The 21,813-nt window shown below is 44.2% G+C and overlaps 1 protein-coding gene across 1 annotated transcript; it reads left to right on the top strand.

Annotated features, from left to right (window-relative positions):
* The first annotated feature begins 41 nt into the window (after nucleotides 1–41).
* On the top strand, nucleotides 42–18,606 carry LOC139462055 (splicing factor 3A subunit 2-like). The gene is given in 10 exon segments (XM_071243556.1): nucleotides 42–128; nucleotides 834–975; nucleotides 2,650–2,721; nucleotides 3,964–4,010; nucleotides 5,983–6,092; nucleotides 11,906–11,955; nucleotides 13,563–13,703; nucleotides 16,105–16,173; nucleotides 18,139–18,399; nucleotides 18,401–18,606. Coding segments are annotated over 9 exon segments (996 nt in total). The 5' UTR covers nucleotides 42–128; nucleotides 834–849; the 3' UTR covers nucleotides 18,521–18,606.
* Nucleotides 18,607–21,813: the final 3,207 nt, after the last annotated feature.

A 21,813-nucleotide genomic window follows, 5' to 3' on the forward strand; every position in this document is an offset into this window, starting at 1 on the left:
TATGTTTTCTCGAGATCCGAGAACCGGAAGTAGAATATTGCGAGACGTAATGGCGACGTCCAATGACCCACGCTAAACGAAAATATTAAGAATAATCGGCGATAAATAGCGTACAGTAAAGCTATATTGTGAGTATGCATATATTTATTTTGTAGATGTTGGTAGATAGATCAATCAAGAGAAGTCGAAAGTTTGTTTGAGTTTCCAAGGTACATTAACTAGAAAAGGGCGAAAAGAAACCTCAAAACACAATAAGGCCGGTCAATTGCAGGCTCATGGTAGCCTAGTAGCTTTCGTATTTCATCACAATCAAATGTAAGGTTTCTCTTTTCGATGTGGGATTCATATTCCCTGTATGAATGTAAGAAAGCTTAGACATAAACACTTTGGAGAAAACATGTTCCCATTGTTCATTACACAGATAGACCCTGTATTACGACAAACATAGTTGCCTTTTACGGCAAGCATGGGTTGTCGAAGATTTCTTCAAAGACAACACTGTTATAACATTTAGTTTGACAGTATTGTGGTCACTGGTCATTGTCGCGTTTGAGCAGATACTAAGTATGTAAATGTAGTTAACAAACCATGTCAGTAGTTTATGTTGTGATTGTTTCACTGAATATAACAAATAAGTCATCAACTGCGGACTTGTTATTGTATTCATGAATTGATATTCATATTCCTTACCCTCTATCCATGATACGAATCGTATTCGCCTCCTAGTGTATTTGTTGCAGCCCTACTGTGAAGTAATATACAGTTGATTGTGATCGGTGAACCAACAGCTCCAGAAGTACTGGTACAGCATTTTCATGAAATGTTTGTTTCAGCTGACCTTGACCTACAATGGACTTCCAGCATCGAGCTGGGGGGAAGACGGGGAGTGGGGGTGTGGCCTCCGCCTCCGAGTCCAACCGGGACCGGAGGGAGCGTCTCCGACAGTTGGCCCTGGAAACTATTGATCTGAACAAGGTAAGGAGTTGTGTACAATTTCAAATAGCTGCAAAATTGCTGTGCGGAGTTGTGTCCCTTGAACCAGTGACTCAGAAATCTATGATCTTAAGTTTGAAACCCAGATTCACACTGATTTAGTTTCTAGGTTTGTCAGCACCATGTCCATGCTCACAGAAGTGGTATCTGTCTGAGACATGCATCACTTTGGGCTTTCCTCACTCCAGATCCTCTATGTTACATACTGGTTACCATAGTTTCTCTACTGACTCAAAACAATGAAACTTTGTATGCATAGAAACATCAATTTGACATTAATACCTTAGACATTTCTTGCATTGAATTGAGCAAGTTCCAGTTTTAGGGGCGGTCAGGTAGCCTAGTGGTTAAAGTGTTCGCTCGTCACACCGAAGACCCGGGTTTGATTCCTGACATGGGTGCAATATGTGAAGCCCATTCCTGGTGTCCCCCGCTGTGATATTGCTGGAATATTGCTAAAAGCGACGTAAAACCATACTCACTCACTCACTCACTCTTCCAGTTTAAAGTTTGGAGTTTGACTTTGTCTTGTTATCTTTGGCATGTTTTGACCAATAGAGCGACCAATAATGTCGTGCTTGGTCATGCTGATACTTATGTGTCAGGGTCCCTTTGAACAAAGCGATTTTAGCGCTAAGGTGATCGTCACTCCCATACCTTAACATAGACTAATGACAGTCCTTGCGCTAAGGTTGTTATGTACAACGGCACCCAGGCAGGGAACTATGAACTTTATTCTGGCCTCAGTGGGCCACGGGTTGCTGTGTCGTCTAAGGTGCTGCTTTTTGCTGTGCAGAGTTGCGTCCCGCGGTCACTCAAAAAACCTATGATTGTAGGTACAAATCCCTGTTCGCACCGATTATGTATCTTTGCTCTGTCAGCACCATACCCATACTCGTGGGTTTCACGAAAGTGGGAAACGTCTGAGACCTGCATCATTTCGGGCTTTCCTTCCACATTAAGCTGACACGCTGCGATATAACTGGAATACTGTTAAAAGCGGCGTAAAACCCAACTCACTCACTCCTCCCACATTAAGCTGACACACAGTGATATACAGTCAAGTCTCGTTAATCTGACACTCATTTATCCGACATACTCGTTAATCCGACATAATCATATGCAACCAACAATGTCTGGTTAACGGGACTTGACAGTAACTGGAATACTGTGCAAACCCAACTCACTCACTATTCTGGCCTCAGCTGGATACGGCGGCGGTCGGGTAGCCTAGTGGTTAAAGAGTTCGCTCGTCACGCCGAAGACACGGGTTCGATTCCTGACATGGGTACAATGTGTGAAGCCCATTTCTGGTGTCCCCCGCCATGATATTGCTGGAATATTGCTAAAAGTGGCGTAAAACCATACTCACTCACTCACTCACTCAGCTGGATACAGTCAAGGATACAATGAGCTCAAACATGTTGTGAGAATGCTGTTACCATAGGCATCACTTTCTTTTCATCATGTTCATGAAGAGAAATATGTGTCAAGTTTTGAAAAGATAATAAATGTCAGAAACGGGAAATGCTTGCTTGTAATAATTATCATGATTTATGCTTCTGAAGGTTTTTCCATATTTTCCCTGTGGGGCGGTGCCCGCGTTTCCTTGTTCTTATATATGCCTCATTTGTCAAACTGTTTTTCTGTTAACAGGATCCATATTTTATGAAAAACCATCTCGGATCCTATGAGTGTAAGCTTTGTCTCACACTACACAACAATGAGGTAAGCAGTTTTAGAACATTGATATTTTTTGTTAACTAACTTGTACCAAAAGTTCACATGATCTCACGTCGTCATCGCCTTAGATTATTTCTTGTTCAAAAACTACCTATTGTTACTTTTTAGCTCACTTGACTGAAAGTCCAAGAAGATCCAAGTTTGTTCAAGGCATCCTTGTCCTTAACGATGTTGCAAAAATATTTTATCTGTTTCATACAATCTACTGCATCATATTAAACTATCATAAAATTATTTTACATTTTGTCATCTTTTTCTTGAAAAGGCAGAGGTACTAAAACTTACCATGGATGCTCCCAGACATGCTGTCTCTAAACATTGCTCACTGATTTTCACAGATATCGGATCCTTGTAAAAGAATTGTAGCTATTGCAGCCAATTTGAATAAGTAATTTTTCCCATTACTGTCAGTTACTGCCTTATTGTCAAATGTATTCACCTCAGGTTTGGCTGTGTGACATCTTGGTGTGCAAGAAACATGATGATAAGTGTATGTCAGCAGTGGGTTTACCTCGGTCTATTTACGAGTCCTAGGGACTCTCAGTAATACATGTTGGGGGCCACAGACATTTCATTGGGCATCCCTGGGGGATCACAGTACCAACATGAACTAATATCCAAAGTATGTTTGAAAATGTCAGCTTATTATAGATGTCACTCTGTAACAGTATTTTGTGTCCATGCTTATTTTTTTTGCGTATAGGATGCAGTATTTTGAATCTGGTAAAGCCCTGCATTCGTTTTGGTCAGATTGCAAATTTAAAACTATAAAAAGCAATTTTCATTGGGACAAATCGCATTAAGGACTTTTGGATGATGTTTTCTGAATCTATATATAATTGGACATTCTTCTATATCATGCTTGTCACTACTTACCTGGAAGAAAATCTTTGGAAGACAGTCAGTCAGTGTCCCAGAACATGAACGAATCTGAATCGCCTGGTTAATATTGAGCAATTCAGATGAGCTTCTAGTTTCTTTTTTGATAAAACCTACAGGTTCAATAAACATGATAAGCACAAGATTATTTAAAAAAATGGTCAGTTTGTTATTTTTTATATTGAATTCCTGCTGTAAATAGTCATTATGGATTATCTCCCTTTGGTCATCAGATTTCATCCAGTGTATAGACACAGGATGGCTCTTAGTCGTGCTGTGCAAAAAACAGTCAGTGATTTTGTTCACATTGGCAAGTGTGACTATAATGTTTCTGATTGTCTCTTGCAGGGAAGTTACCTGGCCCACACACAGGGAAAGAAACATCAAGCCAACTTGTAAGTCCGACTAGATCAACACGTTCAGCCATCTCTCTGGCAACCATTTTCTACACTGGGAGAACATGAAATACCTATCCTTGTGCCATTGTGATAAGAGATCTTAGCACTAAGGTGATCGTAACTCCTATACCTTAACAAAGAGTTACGACATCGAAGCGCTAAGGTTGTTTTCTACGAAACCCTGTAGACACTAAAGTGGCTGGTTCTCCTCAAAGTTAAACGTGGTAAATGTCTGAGACCTGCATCGCTTGGGGCTTTCCTCCCACATTAAGCTGACACGCCGTGATATAACTGGAATACTATTAAAAGCGGTGTTAAACCCAACTCACTCACTCACTCAGTATCTATGATGTCCAGGGCAAGCCAGAAATGCCAGGTTATTAGGTTTGTCACAACTATTGTGTCAGTTTCATGTCTAGGTAAACACTCACTCACCCTATATATATAATATGAACAATTTCCACTCATGTGCTGTAAGGCTTTAGCTTCACACTTAGTTAATAAACATGGCAAATGCAGCCTACCCGTTTCACCATTTGTAAACATTGTTGTACACCTGTAGCCAACTTAAACTTGCTGACTTGCTGTCTGCTGCATAGGTATGTAACTTATACCTAATAAGTATACCACAAGACGTGCTACGCAATGTATAACTCTGTAATATCATATACTGAATTGAATAAAATAATATTTAAAAAACAACCAAAAAACACTCACTTACCCTAAGTGAAACATGCATATCTCTGGGTGATAAATTGAATATTGCTTACTTCAGCATTATGCAAGTAAAGGGGACTTATGGAATTAATTCTGATAATTAAGTAAATCTTCTGTTGGTCTAGACACATTCATGCTTAATTATCCAATCCAGTCGTATGCCTCCAATTTTCATGGTAAATATCCTGATCACATTCGCCACCATAGCTTTGTTTGAGTCTAGTGCAAATGTCACAATGCTTAAAATAGCCTTCCACTCAAATTGCACAGTTCTTTCACGACTGAAGCAAGCCGTTATATCACCATGCAATACTTGCAAAGACTTGTAGCATGACATCCCCTCCCCTGTCTTAATACTCCGCTAAAAGTAAAGTTCATAAGTCTTCTGAACCGATAAGATGCATCAAGGGCATGCTCATAGAAGGCCATGAAATTGAATGTAGATCTATGCCGAATTCACATTCATAAGAGGCATTGTGATTGGTTGTTGACTTCAAGCTCATGAGCAAGAGACAGGGTTTTACTTTGACTTACAAAAGTGGGGGACCCCATATAATCAATTTTAAGGGGCCTTGCAGGCAATATGAGGGTCCTGTAATGTAAGGAAATGGTTAAGTGTACTGTACGTTTTGGGGGCGGTCGGGTAGCCTAGTGGTTAAAGCATTCGCTCATCATGCTGAAGACCCATCGTTTGATTTCCGACATGGGTACAATGTGTGAAGCCCATTTCTGGTGTCCCCCTCCGTGATGTTGCTGGAATATTGCTTAAAGTGTCGTAAAACCATACTCACTCACTCACAAAGTTTTGCTAGTTACTACAGAGCTAGGAATGAATCAGTGATCATGAAGACAGTGGTCATGATTGATGGGTGAAATGACAGACACCCATAACTGCTCTTGATGCGCTGTAGGTACATTCAGTGTTATTGGTCAACCCTCGGGACACAGTATGTTCTTGTTTGCGCCCAATTTCAACATTTGTGCGTACTGGACAAAATGTTTGCTCTGTGTAAACCCTGAATAGAGATTCTGGCAGAGCTAGTAATACAGGAGATGGAGATGTCATGGTTGGCAATGGGTGCAGGGTGTTTATCATAATAAGAGGGAGATGAGATACACTGGATGAACTAGGGTGAGATACATTACATCACATGTCAGAATCCCTGCACAAGACCTGTTCAGGCTAAGTACGGTGTAAGTGGTAGAAATATCGCGTGAAGAGATACTTTGAGGCAGTGTTTTGTGCCACCAGAGCTCGGAGGGCAGCTAAAGATGCCAAGGAGGCCCCTGCACAGCCTGCCCCAGAGAAGGCCAAAGTTGACATCAAGAAATTTGTGAAGATTGGGCGACCTGGTTACAAAGGTAGGACCTGTTTCCTGGGCCACAACTGGAGAGGCTAGAAGGGAGAGGGGGATGGGATTGAGGGGAGGAGAGGAGATGGTGGTGGTGGGGGGAGAGTAGACGGGAGGGGTAGAGGGAGGAGAGGAGATGGGAAGGGTGGAAGAGATAGGAGGGAGGAGTGGAGGGAGGAGAGTACAGGTGTGGAGGAGGAGAGTAGACAGGACGGTGGAGGGAGGAGATGGGAGGTGTGGAGGGAGAAGAGTAGACTGGAGGGGTGGAGGAGAGTAGAGTTGTGGAGGGAGAAGAGTAGACTGGAGGGGTGGAGGAGAGTAGAGTTGTGGAGGGAGAAGAGTAGACTGGAGGGGTGGAGGAGAGTAGAGTTGTGGAGGGAGAAGGGTAGACTGGAGGGGTGGAGGAGAGTAGAGTTGTGGAGGGAGAAGAGTAGACTGGAGGGGTGGAGGAGAGTAGAGTTGTGGAGGGAGAAGAGTAGACTGGAGGGGTGGAGGAGAGTAGAGTTGTGGAGGGAGAAGAGTAGACTGGAGGGGTGGAGGAGAGTAGAGTTGTGGAGGGAGAAGAGTAGACTGGAGGGGTGGAGGAGAGTAGAGTTGTGGAGGGAGAAGAGTAGACTGGAGGGGTGGAGGGAGGAGATGGGAGGAGTGGAGGGAGGAGAGTAGACTGGAGGAGTGGAGGAGAGTAGAGGTGTGGAGGGAGAAGAGTAGACTTGAGGGGTGGAGGAGAGTGGAGTGATGGAATGTGGAGAGTAGAGGTGTGGAGGGAGGAGAGTAGACTGGAGGGGTGGAGGAGAGTAGAGTTGTGGAGGGAGAAGAGTAGACTGGAGGGGTGGAGGAGAGTAGAGTTGTGGAGGGAGAAGAGTAGACTGGAGGGGTGGAGGAGAGTAGAGTTGTGGAGGGAGAAGAGTAGACTGGAGGGGTGGAGGAGAGTAGAGTTGTGGAGGGAGAAGAGTAGACTGGAGGGGTGGAGGAGAGTAGAGTTGTGGAGGGAGAAGAGTAGACTGGAGGGGTGGAGGAGAGTAGAGTTGTGGAGGGAGAAGAGTAGACTGGAGGGGTGGAGGAGAGTAGAGTTGTGGAGGGAGAAGAGTAGACTGGAGGGGTGGAGGGAGGAGATGGGAGGAGTGGAGGGAGGAGAGTAGACTGGAGGAGTGGAGGAGAGTAGAGGTGTGGAGGGAGAAGAGTAGACTTGAGGGGTGGAGGAGAGTGGAGTGATGGAATGTGGAGAGTAGAGGTGTGGAGGGAGGAGAGTAGACTGGAGGGGTGGAGGAGAGTAGAGTTGTGGAGGGAGAAGAGTAGACTGGAGGGGTGGAGGAGAGTAGAGTTGTGGAGGGAGAAGAGTAGACTGGAGGGGTGGAGGAGAGTAGAGTGATGGAACGTGGAGAGTAGAGGTGTGGAGGGAGGAGAGGGGAGGGGTGGAGGGAGGAGAGTAGAGTTGTGGAGGGAGAAGAGTAGACTGGAGGGGTGGAGGAGAGTAGAGTGATGGAACGTGGAGAGTAGAGGTGTGGAGGGAGGAGAGGGGAGGGGTGGAGGGAGGAGAGTAAAGGTTGTGGAGGGAGAAGAGTAGACTGGAGGGGTGGAGGAGAGTAGAGTGATGGAACGTGGAGAGTAGAGGTGTGGAGGGAGGAGAGTAGAGGTGTGGAGGGAGGAGAGTAGAGAGGTGGAGGGAGGAGAGTAGAGAGGTGGAGGGAGGAGAGTAGAGGGTGGAGGGAGGAGAGTAGAGAGGTGGAGGGAGGAGAGTAGAGGGTGGAGGGAGGAGAGTAGAGAGGTGGAGGGAGGAGAGTAGAGGTGTGGAGGGAGGAGAGTAGAGAGGTGGAGGGAGGAGAGTAGAGATGTGGAGGGAGGAGAGTAGAGATGTGGAGGGAGGAGAGTAGAGAGGTGGAGGGAGGAGAGTAGAGAGGTGGAGGGAGGAGAGTAGAGATGTGGAGGGAGGAGAGTAGAGATGTGGAGGGAGGAGAGTAGAGAGGTGGAGGGAGGAGAGTAGAGAGGTGGAGGGAGGAGAGTAGAGGGTGGAGGGAGGAGAGTAGAGATGTGGAGGGAGGAGAGTAGAGTGGTGGAGGGAGGAGAGTAGAGAGATGGAGGGAGGAGAATAGAGTTGTGGAGGGAGGAGAGTAGAGGGGTGGAGGGAGGAGAGTAGAGTGGTGGAGGGAGGAGAGTAGAGAGATGGAGGGAGGAGAATAGAGTTGTGGAGGGAGGAGAGTAGAGTGGTGGAGGGAGGAGAGTAGAGAGATGGAGGGAGGAGAGTAGAGTGGTGGAGGGAGGAGAGTAGAGAGATGGAGGGAGGAGAATAGAGTTGTGGAGGGAGGAGAGTAGAGTGGTGGAGGGAGGAGAGTAGAGAGATGGAGGGAGGAGAGTAGAGAGATGGAGGGAGGAGAGTAGAGGGGTGGAGGGAGGAGAGTAGAGAGATGGAGGGAGGAGAATAGAGTTGTGGAGGGTGGAGAGTAGAGGGGTGGAGGGAGGAGAGTAGAGTGGTGGAGGGAGGAGAGTAGAGAGATGGAGGGAGGAGAATAGAGTTGTGGAGGGAGGAGAGTAGAGGGGTGGAGGGAGGAGAGTAGAGAGGTGGAGGGAGGAGAGTAGAGGTGTGGAGGGAGGAGAGTAGAGAGGTGGAGGGAGGAGAGTAGAGGGTGGAGGGAGGAGAGTAGAGAGGTGGAGGGAGGAGAGTAGAGAGGTGGAGGGAGGAGAGTAGAGGGTGGAGGGAGGAGAGTAGAGAGGTGGAGGGAGGAGAGTAGAGGGGTGGAGGGAGGAGAGTAGAGAGATGGAGGGAGGAGAGTAGAGATGTGGAGGGAGGAGAGTAGAGAGGTGGAGGGAGGAGAGTAGAGAGGTGGAGGGAGGAGAGTAGAGAGGTGGAGGGAGGAGAGTAGAGTGGTGGAGGGAGGAGAGTAGAGAGATGGAGGGAGGAGAGTAGAGGGGTGGAGGGAGGAGAGTAGAGGGGTGGAGGGAGGAGAGTAGAGGGGTGGAGGGAGGAGAGTAGAGATGTGGAGGGAGGAGAGTAGAGAGGTGGAGGGAGGAGAGTAGAGAGGTGGAGGGAGGAGAGTAGAGGGGTGGAGGGAGGAGAGTAGAGAGATGGAGGGAGGAGAATAGAGTTGTGGAGGGAGGAGAGTAGAGGGGTGGAGGGAGGAGAGTAGAGAGATGGAGGGAGGAGAATAGAGTTGTGGAGGGTGGAGAGTAGAGGGGTGGAGGGAGGAGAGTAGAGGGGTGGAGGGAGGAGAGTAGAGAGATGGAGGGAGGAGAGTAGAGTGGTGGAGGGAGGAGAGTAGAGAGATGGAGGGAGGAGAGTAGAGTGGTGGAGGGAGGAGAGTAGAGAGATGGAGGGAGGAGAATAGAGTTGTGGAGGGAGGAGAGTAGAGGGGTGGAGGGAGGAGAGTAGAGGGTGGAGGGAGGAGAGTAGAGAGATGGAGGGAGGAGAGTAGCGGTGTGGAAGGGGAAGGAGGTGAAGGGGAGGAGGAGTTAGTTATTGCAATAGTACTGCAACAGCTGAATTCATTATTACAATATCATTGTGATCGTACTGCAATATTTTGAGTATCTAACTTCCAATCATGTCAGTAGTACTGATTGCTGGGCAATATTGTGACACAATATCTAGCATCTAGCATAGGAGTTTTCAATATTGTGTCCTATGAGCAGATTGTTAAGATTGATAATAAATGCAATTAATATGCACTGCAAATCTGTGACGCGAAAAAGGTGTTGCCTGAATAAATGTTTGAAGCTAAATCATTTGTGGCATGCTTGTTTACATTAAGGATATACATACATTCTAATGACACTGTCCATGTCAGATTTCCTTCGCTCACTCACTTCGTTCCGTTTAAAAAAAGAAATGATAAAATATGATAAGCATGTGGCTTAGGTCATGTGCAAGTCATGATGTCATTAAAATTCTTCGAAGTCCTGTGTCATGTCACCGTCCATGTCCCCCATTACCAAGTCTGGGACCTCTAAAATTTTCCTGTGAGTCTGCTGGGTATGACTCGACTACTGTTTAAAGTGGTGGTTAACCAAACTCACTCAATCACTGATCCGTGGCGACTAAAGGGATCGGATGGTCCGACTCGCTGACTTGGTTGATGAATGTCATCATTTCCCTATTGTGTAGATCGATGCTCATAATGTCAATCACTGGATTGTCTGGTACAGACTTGGTTATTTCCAGGCTGCTGTTATATAGCTGGAATATTGCTGAGTGCGGCTTTAATCAGCAAACAAACAAACAAACAAACTAACAAACTCTCATTCTCTGGAGCTCCTAGCACTCACAAACAAATGCAGCTTGAAAGGGTTCTGTGTGAAGACTGTCTGCAGCACGACACAAACATTGGCATACATATCTCGTGCAGGTACCTGATGAACAACACCTCAGACTCTTGAATGTGCCTGTTTCTGCATCCTGTAAGGAAGTCATTCTTCTGCTCCAGCATAGCAGTTTCACCCATCATTTGTTGCATAATAGCAGGATACAGGTCAAGCAATGCCCCTGTCCATCACTGCCAACTGTCAACAAAGGCCACATTTTAAAAGTTATTTTATGGTAAACGATTTCGACCAACTTGAAATCTCTTTGATGCAATAGAACAGAAGTGTATATATGCAGAATTAAAAGGTGTTTTATTGAGTTTATAAAGAAGTAATAGATTGAAACAATGTTTTATTGAGTTTATAAAGAAGTAATATCTTGAAACAATGTTTTATTGACTATACTGAGGTAAGAGATTGAAACAATGTTTTATTGACTTTATACAGAAGTAATAGATTGAAACAATGTTTTATTGACATTGTACAGATGTAATAGATTGAAACAATGTTTTATTGACTTTATACAGAAGTAATAGATTGAAACAATGTTTTATTGACATTGTACAGAAGTAATAGATTGAAACAATGTTTTATTGACTTTATACAGAAGTAATAGATTGAAACAATGTTTTATTGACTTTGTACAGAAGTAAACGATTGAAACAATGTTTTATTGACATTGTACAGAAGTAAACGATTGAAACAATATTTTATTGACATTGTACAGAAGTAATAGATTGAAACAATGTTTTATTGACTTTAAACAGAAGTAATAGATTGAAACAATGTTTTATTGACATTGTACAGAAGTAATAGATTGAAACAATGTTTTATTGACTTTATACAGAAGTAAAAGATTGAAACAAATGTTATATGCGATATAACCCACTCAGTCACCGAGGCGTCCATAAAAAATGAAAGTCCAACATCTTGTAGTCTAGATCACATACTTTGTATACCCCTCTGATGAGTGTAAATTGGCAGGGCTCCCATGGCGGAAGGCTGTTATAGTGTTATCCCAAACATAACATTTGTTAACCATGAGATAGTAAATGACCTGCCCTGTAAACAATATAAGCATTAAGTTTAAATCAGTCTACCTAAACTGAAGGGGTAGCAATTGGGATTTTGTATAGAGACTTTATATTTTTTTAGCTACAGCTGCAAAACCAGATATTTTTTAAATAAAACTATGAGCCTAATTAAAAAGTAATTCAAAACACCTTTCAAGAATGCATTTTTTGTTGCTTAATTATTTTTTTCAACATTCTGAAGCCGAACTATTTGTTTTCAAGCATTTGGGGGACAATTTATTTGTTTTGTTTTGAAATAATCCCAATTTTTGAAGGTGTCATAAATGTGTGTCAACAAATGCATGTCAACATGATGCTTTCACGGAAAATAAAAAGTGATGACATACCGGTAGCTGCGAAGAAATGAACCTACTTAAGCATTACACAGTGTTTAATGAGACATCTATCTTCCTCCTTCTAATGCATGTTGTGTAACCTGTGACTGTTTGTGTTTCAGTGACAAAACAGCGGGACCCCGACAACGGGCAACAGAGTCTGCTGTTTCAGGTCAGTTGGAGTAACCTGCAGTGTCATCATGACCTGCTAGAGACCGGGATCTTCTCAGTAAATTTGTTTCCCCGTGCAAGTGTAACTTTATCTTCCTAAGGCAAGGGCGTTTACTGACTACAGGGCCCCGTTCCTCAAAGCGATCTTAGCGCTACGCTGATCGTAAGCCTATGTTAAAGTATGGGACTTACGATCACCTTAGCGCTAAGATCGCTTTGAGGAACGGGGCCCCGGAGTCCAGTTCCCATCCTTGCCGAACTAGGTAGGAATCTCCAGGCTTGATCGTAGCGTCACCAGTTGCTATTACGAATTAGATCCCTTCTATGTCCCTCCTATTGACCAATCCAATTCCATCACTCATATCACTTGCATTTGCTTCAAACAAAATGGTGGCGCCAAGTAAAAATGATCTGATCGATAATCAAGATCTATCTCACACCGCTAGTTGCATCAAATCACTTTGGCACCTTGATTAAAAACATGAAAAGATTAGCTAAATATCTGTCGACGCCCAATTGACAGTACACATGCTTTACAAATCCTGCAGTCAACCGAAATCAGCATGTTGAAATCCATGTAGTTTGTTAAGCGATTTTGATTGGATTATGCATTGACTCATGCCAAATGTAACTGTGGAATACCAGCCTAGCTCGGCAAGGGTTGGAACTGGACTTTTATAGTCACCTAACGCCCTTGCCTCGGGAAGATAAGGTAACTTTAGAAGAAAGGATGGCTACGTCCCTAGGCCAGATGGCCAAGTGGTCTAAGATGCTGGATGTTGCTGTCAAGAGTTATTTGCCTTAGCTGCCAGATCTGCTGGTCATGGGTGCAAATTACACAACAATTAGAACTCTGTTGGAATTCTCAGTGACTTTTATTTAAAATTTTTGTCTGACGAAACCTTACTTATCAACACAGCATCGATCTTTGGTCTCACTCAGTACCTCTAAGTTTATTTGCCATACTATTCACTAGAGCTGTTACGATTCACTCACATATTTGGTTAATCGAAACCGTAACCATTCATGAATTGAATTCGTTATTCATGGCCACTAGAATCAAATATTTATGAATATGCAATCATGTGTATTTACATACCCTATACCTAAAAATATCCATAAGAACATGGGTGAGGTGAGGTGAAATGGGGTTTAACGTTGCGTCCAAGATTATTGCACTTATATAGCGACGTGCATGTACATGTGTGTGTTTGTGTGGCTGCTTGTACTAGTCCAGACTGATGCCGATTTATAGTGCTAGCTCACTGAGATACCATGCCGCAGTTTGACATGAATACCCCACTCAGACACAGTATACTGACTCCGAGCCGACCAGTCCTTGTTTTAGCCCCTTAATGCCGAGCGCCAGACAGGGTAACAACAAGTACCATCTTTTAACATCTTTTGTTATGACGCGGCTGGGGATCGAACCCCGGACCTTCCGCTCTCCGGGCGGACGCTCTACCACTAGACCACGGAGGCGGTCATAAGAACATGGGATCCAGTGAGTGGGGTAATAATAGTGCTTTGAGCATGCCCCTGAGTGGTGTGGAAAAATATCCAATACAAATAGCCTGTTTGTATTATGATATCAACTCTTGGCTGCAGATCGATTACCCGGAGATTGTGGAGAGTATGATGCCGCGGTACCGCTTCATGGCAGCCTATGAACAGAAGATGGAACCCCCAGACAGGCGGTGGCAGTACCTGCTGTTTGCCGCAGAGCCTTACGAAACCATTGCCTTCAAGGTACGTGTTGAAACCCATTGAACGGGCCATTCGTGGATGATTGAATGATTGAGATAAAGGGGGTATCACCAGTAACAGGCAATGAATCTACACCCACCAGATTTTGTTTCCAGTCTGGATTCATTGTTCAAAGTTCACTTTTAATGAAATAAAATGTACATATATCAGGTGAATGTGGAACAGATTGGTACATAGATTTTATAGTGAGAGAGTTTGGTTTTACGTCGCTTTGGGCAATATTCCAGCAGTATCATGGCGGGGGACACTAGAAATGGGCTTCACACTTTGTACCCATGTCGGGATTCGAACCCAGGTCTTCGGTGTGGACGAACACTTAAACCACAACCACCCAACATAGATTTTATAATATTTTATGATTTGTAGCCAATCAGAGATATAGACATGCTGTAAAGTATGCAGCATGCTTTGGCTGACTTTTCTGATGGGTCAATCTGTAGCTGCCCAGTAGAGACCTTAAGTACATCTGATTATATGACTAAATGATGAGTGTTTGTTTGTTTGTTTTTAACACCGCACTCAGCAGTATTCCAGCTATATGACGGCGGTCTGTAAATAATCAAGCCTGGACCAGACAATCCAGTGATTGACATCATGAGCATCGATCCAAGTAAATATGATGAGTGGATAAGGGGATACAGTAACCATGCTTACTGCAGCTAGTGTTTATCATTTGTGATGTATTTTTACATTTTAGAGAATGTTTATAGAGGAATATTCAAGTGATGTCAACGATAAGGATGGGGTTTAATTTGATAATGACATGCAAAAGGCAGAATGTATGTGACATGCAAACAGAAAAGAGTATATTCGAAACATTGTCAGTGTACCCGCTAGCTTATGAAACTGCCAGACCTGGTGGACTGGCAACTCTAAAAATTACCAGTCCCCCCGAATTTTTGTCGGTCCCAACTTTCAACAAATAAAAAAACATGTGAAAATAACCTGGTTTTAATTCCCTCAACATCATATTCAATGCAATGAAGTCATCTCTGAAGTAACTTAGTTAGATTTACTTGTCATTCACACCAAGTTCAGTCACAATTCTCTCTTCTTTTCTAATATTTCGAGACTGTCACTACAAATATATACTTAAATGTTATTTCCTTGCACTAGAAATAGACAAGGGGAACCCTAGACAAGCTGACTTCGTTTGAAAAATATACGTATATGAATATCGCCAATGTTTTGTTCAACAAAGATTTGTAAGGTACTTTATTTGCCGGTCCACAGGGACTGGCAGTCCCATGAATTACCGGTCCAAGCCTAATTTTACCGGTAAAGAACTGGTAATTACCAGTAAACGGGAACACTGATTGTATTGATATGGATGGACTATGCCATGTCTGAAGGTACAGTAACGAGCAACAGTCCATAAGAAGAATACTCCTGTCACTTGCAATGCCATCCTGTATGGCATGTCATACAAGGGGTTCACGCAGTAGTGAGATTGTCCTCTTTGCGCCTTGATGTAGACCTGACACTTTCATCTTGTTGATAAGACAAAATGTTGAAGAAAGGCCTGGCAAATGGATTAGTCGTGGTTCCTGCAGCACTGTTTGAGGATTTGGAAGATGCTGCAATTTGACTTGTTTGTTATATGCAGTACATGGGGTAAATAGGGTACATGGGGTACATGGGGTTTTATGCATCCTGCATTAAACCGAAGAAGGGCCACATAAAACCCCATGTACCCCGAGTGATCCTTCTACAACAAATTTATCTTACTGACATGATTTGATGTGACATTGTAAAAGAATTAGCACAAATTCAAAACTGAAAGAAAACAGCTCTTCAATTGAGCTGAGGTTAACTTGTGCTATGTCGCGTGACTTCTATCGACTCAGGGTATAAGGAATTTATTCTGTTTCTCAGAAATCCATGTGCAGCCTGTATTGCTTGTGGCGGTGTATAAGAGATTTATTTCCCCGCTTAGAAATTTATTAACCTCCAAGGCGGGTAACACAGTATTTTATCAAGATCATGTGGACCAATGAGATCTCATCATTCTGACATGGTGGTATGATAATGTGTATTGGTCCTATGTATTTACATAGTATTACAGACATGGAAGTATTGACAACATTAAACATGGAGTTTCAAGTTTGTTTCTGCAACAATGTCAGCAACTTGTGTTGGTCAGGGGAAAGGGAGGTAACTCTTGGGATCCTGTTTGTAATTGCTTCTGTTTTTGAAACCAATCTCGACTCAATTGGTTGATATGATTGGCCATACAGATATGAGCAGAGTATTTTTGTATGTAGTGTTGCATTGTAAGCAGTGAACTAAATTTAAGGACATGACAAGTTTTGAAAATGTAAAGTCTGTGGGAGTTGTTTGTGTGTTGTTTTGGTGGGATAAAAGACATATATGTACTTTGCAGGTGCCCAGCAGAGAAGTGGACAAGGACCCCAAGAAACTATGGACACACTGGAACAAGGATACAAAACAGGTGTGTGGGGATATGTGTAGGGGACTGGTGTGGTGAAGGGGTGGGCAGTTGGTGTGGCAATGGGTGGTAGGTGGGTGGGGATGGGTGTAGGGCTGGTAGGTGGATGGAGGTGTGGACATGGATATAGGGTTGGGCGTAGGGGTGGGAATGGGTGGTAGGTGGGTGGGGATGGGTGTAGGGCTGGTAGGTGGGTGGAGGTGTGGACGTGGATATAGGGTTGGGCGTAGGGGTGGCAATGGGTGGTAGGTGGGTGGGGATGGGTGTAGGGCTGGTAGGTGGGTGGAGGTGTGGACGTGGATATAGGGTTGGGCGTAGGGGTGGGAATGGGTGGTAGGTGGGTGGGGATGGGTGTAGGGCTGGTAGGTGGATGGAGGTGTGGACGTGGATATAGGGTTGGGCGTAGGGGTGGCAATGGGTGGTAGGTGGGTGGGGATGGGTGTAGGGCTGGTAGGTGGATGGAGGTGTGGACGTGGATATAGGGTTGGGCGTAGGGGTGGGAATGGGTGGTAGGTGGGTGGGGATGGGTGTAGGGATGGTAGGTGGGTGGAGGTGTGGACGTGGATATAAGGTTGGGCGTAGGGGTTGGAATGGGTGGTAGGTGGGTGGGGATGGGTGTAGGGGTGGGTGTAGGGGTTGGCGTTGGCGTGGGCGTGGGCGTGGGTGTAGGGTTGGAGATGGGTGGACAACTCATGGCAGGCTTGAAATTAGACTGTAAAACTGAGTTTTCTGATGCATGTTTTATTGCAACTATTTAAACCATTGGTTTTTAAAAATACTATCAATATGTATATTGGTATTTTTAAAATTCCTATCAATATACATGTAGTACCATCGTAGGGGAAACAAATGCGATACATCAGAATTTCGACAGGAGGATCTAAGTCAAGTTCCCTAAGTTCTGCTTGGCTCGTTCCCACGTTCCATGTTCACATTCATCAGTGTCAGTTTCTGATAGCTGTTTATAAGGTATTACATTTGATTGTGATATGGAGGTGAACATGGAATGCGGAACTTAGAAAACTTGTTTTTGCCCAACCCTCCTTGGAGATGTCATTAGCACATAAAGAATGAATATTTCATTTCGGAAGTATCTAATAGATACTTAAGTTATAACAAAAGTTACACATGTGCATCTTGTGCGACATAAATCAGTTCATTAAACACACTATTTGATGAATCAATATAAACCAAAAGGAAATGCTGACAGGACCAATAAATATTATTTTGAATTACGTTCCTGAGCTTGGTGACTTGTGATGTGGTGAGTCACAATCCCCCACACATACCACCTCCTCAACAACCCTGTTGTTCAGACAGGTACATCCTGGTTGACTGTCCCAGCCTGCTGACAAGGGCGCCTGAACCGAGCATGTCAGCTGTGGGGGAGGGGGGGCAAACCCATGCTACACGACACACACCAGCGTGGTGTAGATAGGCCTTTGTTTTTTTGTCAGTTGCTTCACAAATATTTCTTTCCAAAAAAACAGAGACTTTGTCTTTGCCAAATCCTTGAGTTGGTGGCCAAATAAAAATACAATTGGGCCCTTCAATTTTATTTGTTTTTGTAATAAAAAGGTTCTTTGGACCGAAAAGAGAATTCCAGTTCTTTATTTTCCATTTGGCTTTCAGTAAAATGTGTTGGAATTGTTAATTATTTTTTTCATTTATGTGGACACAAAGACACACAGCTACTTGACATGAATGCCTTACAATAGATGGGTATTCATAACAGTGAGCTGTAGTGTTAAATGAGGCCTGGGAGACCAGGGCCAGGAATGGGAGTACTGACTCATCTGATAGTCTTTGTCTCTTCGTAGGTCAGATGAGTGTTTATCAACATGACAGTATGTATTATGATCAGTAAGCCAGATTAGCACCAGAGCCCTTGGCTCTGTATTTCATCAGATCATGCTTAGGGCAGTGAACTTGCTCCGTGTCAAGTACATTCTTTATTCTTTGTTTCAGTATTTTCTCCAGTTTGCATTCAAGGCTGACCCCAAAGGCAACATGCCACCCATGCAGCCTCCTGTTCCTATGGGTCCTCCTCGGATGCCTGGCCCCCCACGGATGCCCCCTCCCCCCATTCCCCCACCTATGGGGATGCCACCTCGACCACCTCCACCGTCAGGCCCTCCCCCTGGCCAACCACCTAATCAGGGTCCACCCCCGGTACCTCCCCCGTCCAACATGATGCCGCTTGGTCCACCCCCTTCTGCACCGCCACCACCCCCCCATGATGCCCCCAGGCCCCCCTCCTTCATCTGCTCCACCCCCCTTGGCTCCCCCCTTGGCTCCCCCTGCACCTCCTGCCCCACCTCCACCTCCTCCCCCAAACCCACCATCTTAATTAGGGTATGGTTAGTTTTAATGTCAGTGATGGGAAAGGGTATTTTTCTCATCAAATGTATGTGTATCGCAATCACTCCTCAAATTTCAAAGCCTGAAAGTGAGATTTTTCCGGGATAATAAGGGACCTAAGTGAATATTTGATCATAATTTTGAATTCATTCATTCATTGTTATCACGTATTCAAAAAAATACTTTGTACAAAATAAAATCATTCAACATTATTTTTCTCTTCTTTATTTCAAATTCTTTGTTTCCACAATATGTATTCTTTTTGTGCATTTCACATCTGTTATAGTTACACTTGCATAGCTGGCATATGGGTGACCCAGTCGCTAAGGCGACCTAAGGCGCTGCGATTCGCTGTGCAGAGTTGCGTCCCTTTGACAGGCCAGAAACCTATGATTGTGGGTTTGAATCCCGGTTCGGACCAATTATGATTCTAGGTTTGTCAGCACCATACCCGTGCTTGTGGGTTTCACCGAAGTGATAAACGTCTGAGACCTGCATCTTTTCGGGCTTTCCTCCCACATTAAGCTGACACGCCGTGATATAACTGGAATACTGTCAACAGCGGCGTAAAACCCAACTCACTCACACTCACTCACTTACGAAGATATGCCATGGAAAGCTGATTGTGAGTTTGAATCCCATTTTCAAATGTGATTCTTGGTCTGTCAGCACCTCTTATGCTACAGGGTTTTGCCAAAGGGTGAGTTAATGTGAAATAGAAGCATGGGTCTTGGTACCACAAGTCACATTGCAGAATGGCTTCCCTTAGGCATGCCAGGAACATATGACTGTGGCTTCAAATCCCAGTTTCTCCTTTTGTTTTCATGGTTTGTCAGCGCCATACCCTTTTGGGACTTGCCAAACTTCTAAACGTCTAAGACCTATGTCCCTTTTGGCTTTCCTCTACCAAGCTAACATGACATGACATGACATTACTGACATGCTGTTGGAAGCAGCTCCTAGTTGTTGATAAGATTTCATCCCGTCACCCATAGAACAAATGAAATACTGTTGAAAGCAGCTCTCAAGCCATCTGACACTCACCTACAGAGTTCATATGATTTCATCCCGTCACCCATAGAACAAATGAAATACTGTTGAAAGTGGCCCTCAACCCATCTGACACACCTACAGAGTTCATATGATTTCACCCTGTCGCCTATAGAACAAATGAAATACTGTTGAAAGTGGCCCTCAACCCATCTGACACACCTACAGAGTTCAGATGATTTCACCCCGTCGCCCATAGAACAAATGAAATACTGTTGAAAGTGGCTCTCAACCCATCCGACACACACCTACAGAGTTCATATGATTTCACCCTGTCGCCTATAGAACAAATGAAATACTGTTGAAAGTGGCCCTCAACCCATCTGACACACACCTACAGAGTTCATATGATTTCACCCTGTCGCCTATAGAACACATGAAATACTGTTGAAAGTGGCTCTCAACCCATCTGACACACACCTACAGAGTTCATATGATTTCATCCCGTCACCCATAGAACAAATGAAATACTGTTGAAAGTGGCCCTCAACCCATCTGACACACCTACAGAGTTCATATGATTTCACCCTGTCGCCTATAGAACAAATGAAATACTGTTGAAAGTGGCCCTCAACCCATCTGACACACCTACAGAGTTCATATGATTTCACCCTGTCGCCTATAGGACAAATGAAATACTGTTGAAAGTGGCTCTCAACCCATCTGACACACACCTACAGAGTTCATATGATTTCACCCCGTCGCCTGTAGAACAAATAAAATACTGTTGAAGGCAGCATTAAAGCCAACTCACTAACTCTAAACATCTCATATTTGCTATGTGCAAGCCCAAATGTGATTTGTATGTTTGTTGGTAAGTGTTGAATAATGTTCCAGCTTCATGATGGTGGTCTGGACCAGACAGTGAAGTGATTGATATCCTGAGCATCAATCTACACAATTGGGATGCGATGACATGCATGAACCAAGTCAGCAAGCTTGACCACCCGATCCCGTTAGTCGCCTCTTCAGACAAGGTTGCTGGGTTGCTGGGGACCCATATTCTTACCCAGAATCCCCACAGGTGCCATTATGTGACTATAGCTGTGCAGACAGTGACTCACAGTTGCTCCTAAATGATGGGTGTACAGTAATTCTTATAAATTAGAAATTTGCCTGTAAGGCTGAATAGGGAAATTAAGGAAATTGATGTGAAATGTAGACTTGGCTGGCTGCTGATGCCACAGGCGAAATTGATGTTATCAATCTCCTCTTCCTGCTGATTTTAATTCAAGGTTTACTCACCACGCTTTTACATTTGAGTGGACCCGTGAAGACCTGGGGTAGAATAGGTCCTCAGCAACCCATACTTGCCGTAAAAGGCGACTATGCTTGTCGTAAAAGGCGACAAACGGGATCGGGTGTTCAGGCTCGCTGACTTGGTTGATGCATGTCATCGATTCCAATTGCGTGGATCGATGCTCATGATATCAATCACTGGATTGTCTGGTCCAGACTCAATTCTTTACAGACCGCTGTCATAAAGCTGGAATATTGCTGAGTGCGGAGTAAAAGAACAAATAAACAAACAAAATACATTTGAGTGCATGAGTGAGTGAGGTTTTACGCCGCTTTTAGCAATATTCCAGCAATATCACAGCAGGGGACACCAGAAATGGGCTTCACACATTGTACCCGTGTCGGGAATTGAACCCGGGTCTTCAGTGTGACGAGCGGACACTTTAACCACTAGGCTACCCGACCGCCCCCTTTTACATTTGAAAATTGGGCCACCAATAACTGTTTACTGGGCCTAAATAGATCAGTTATTATGTTTTCTCGTACCATCCTTGATCATCCAGATCGCCTCCGCCTGGAGAGCGGAAGGTCCGGGGTTCGATCGTTGACCGTGTCATACCAAATGACGTTAAAATATAGAACTTGTTGTTACCCTGCCTGGCGCTCGGCAGTAAGGTGCTAAAAGAAGGACTGGTCGGCTCGGAGTCGGTATACTGTGTCTGATTGGGTTATTCATGTTAAACTGCACCATGCTATCTCAGTGGGTTAGCACTATAGGCCACATACACACATTGTGCATGCACGTGGCTATATAGTGCAATAATCTTGAACCAGGTTAAGCCCATTTCACTTCACTTGATCATCCAGGATCCTTTTTCTGCCTGCTATATTAAACTCGGGTTTTTTAGGAAGTGCATTACCATCTCGAACTTTGCATGACACTTTATTTCCTTTGGTATTTTATAATTTACAGAGTCAGTTATTTTTAATGTC

This window comes from Haliotis cracherodii, unplaced genomic scaffold, assembly GCF_022045235.1.
Source record: "Haliotis cracherodii isolate W230 unplaced genomic scaffold, xgHalCrac1.p SCAF_15, whole genome shotgun sequence".
Classification (NCBI taxonomy): domain Eukaryota; kingdom Metazoa; phylum Mollusca; class Gastropoda; order Lepetellida; family Haliotidae; genus Haliotis; species Haliotis cracherodii.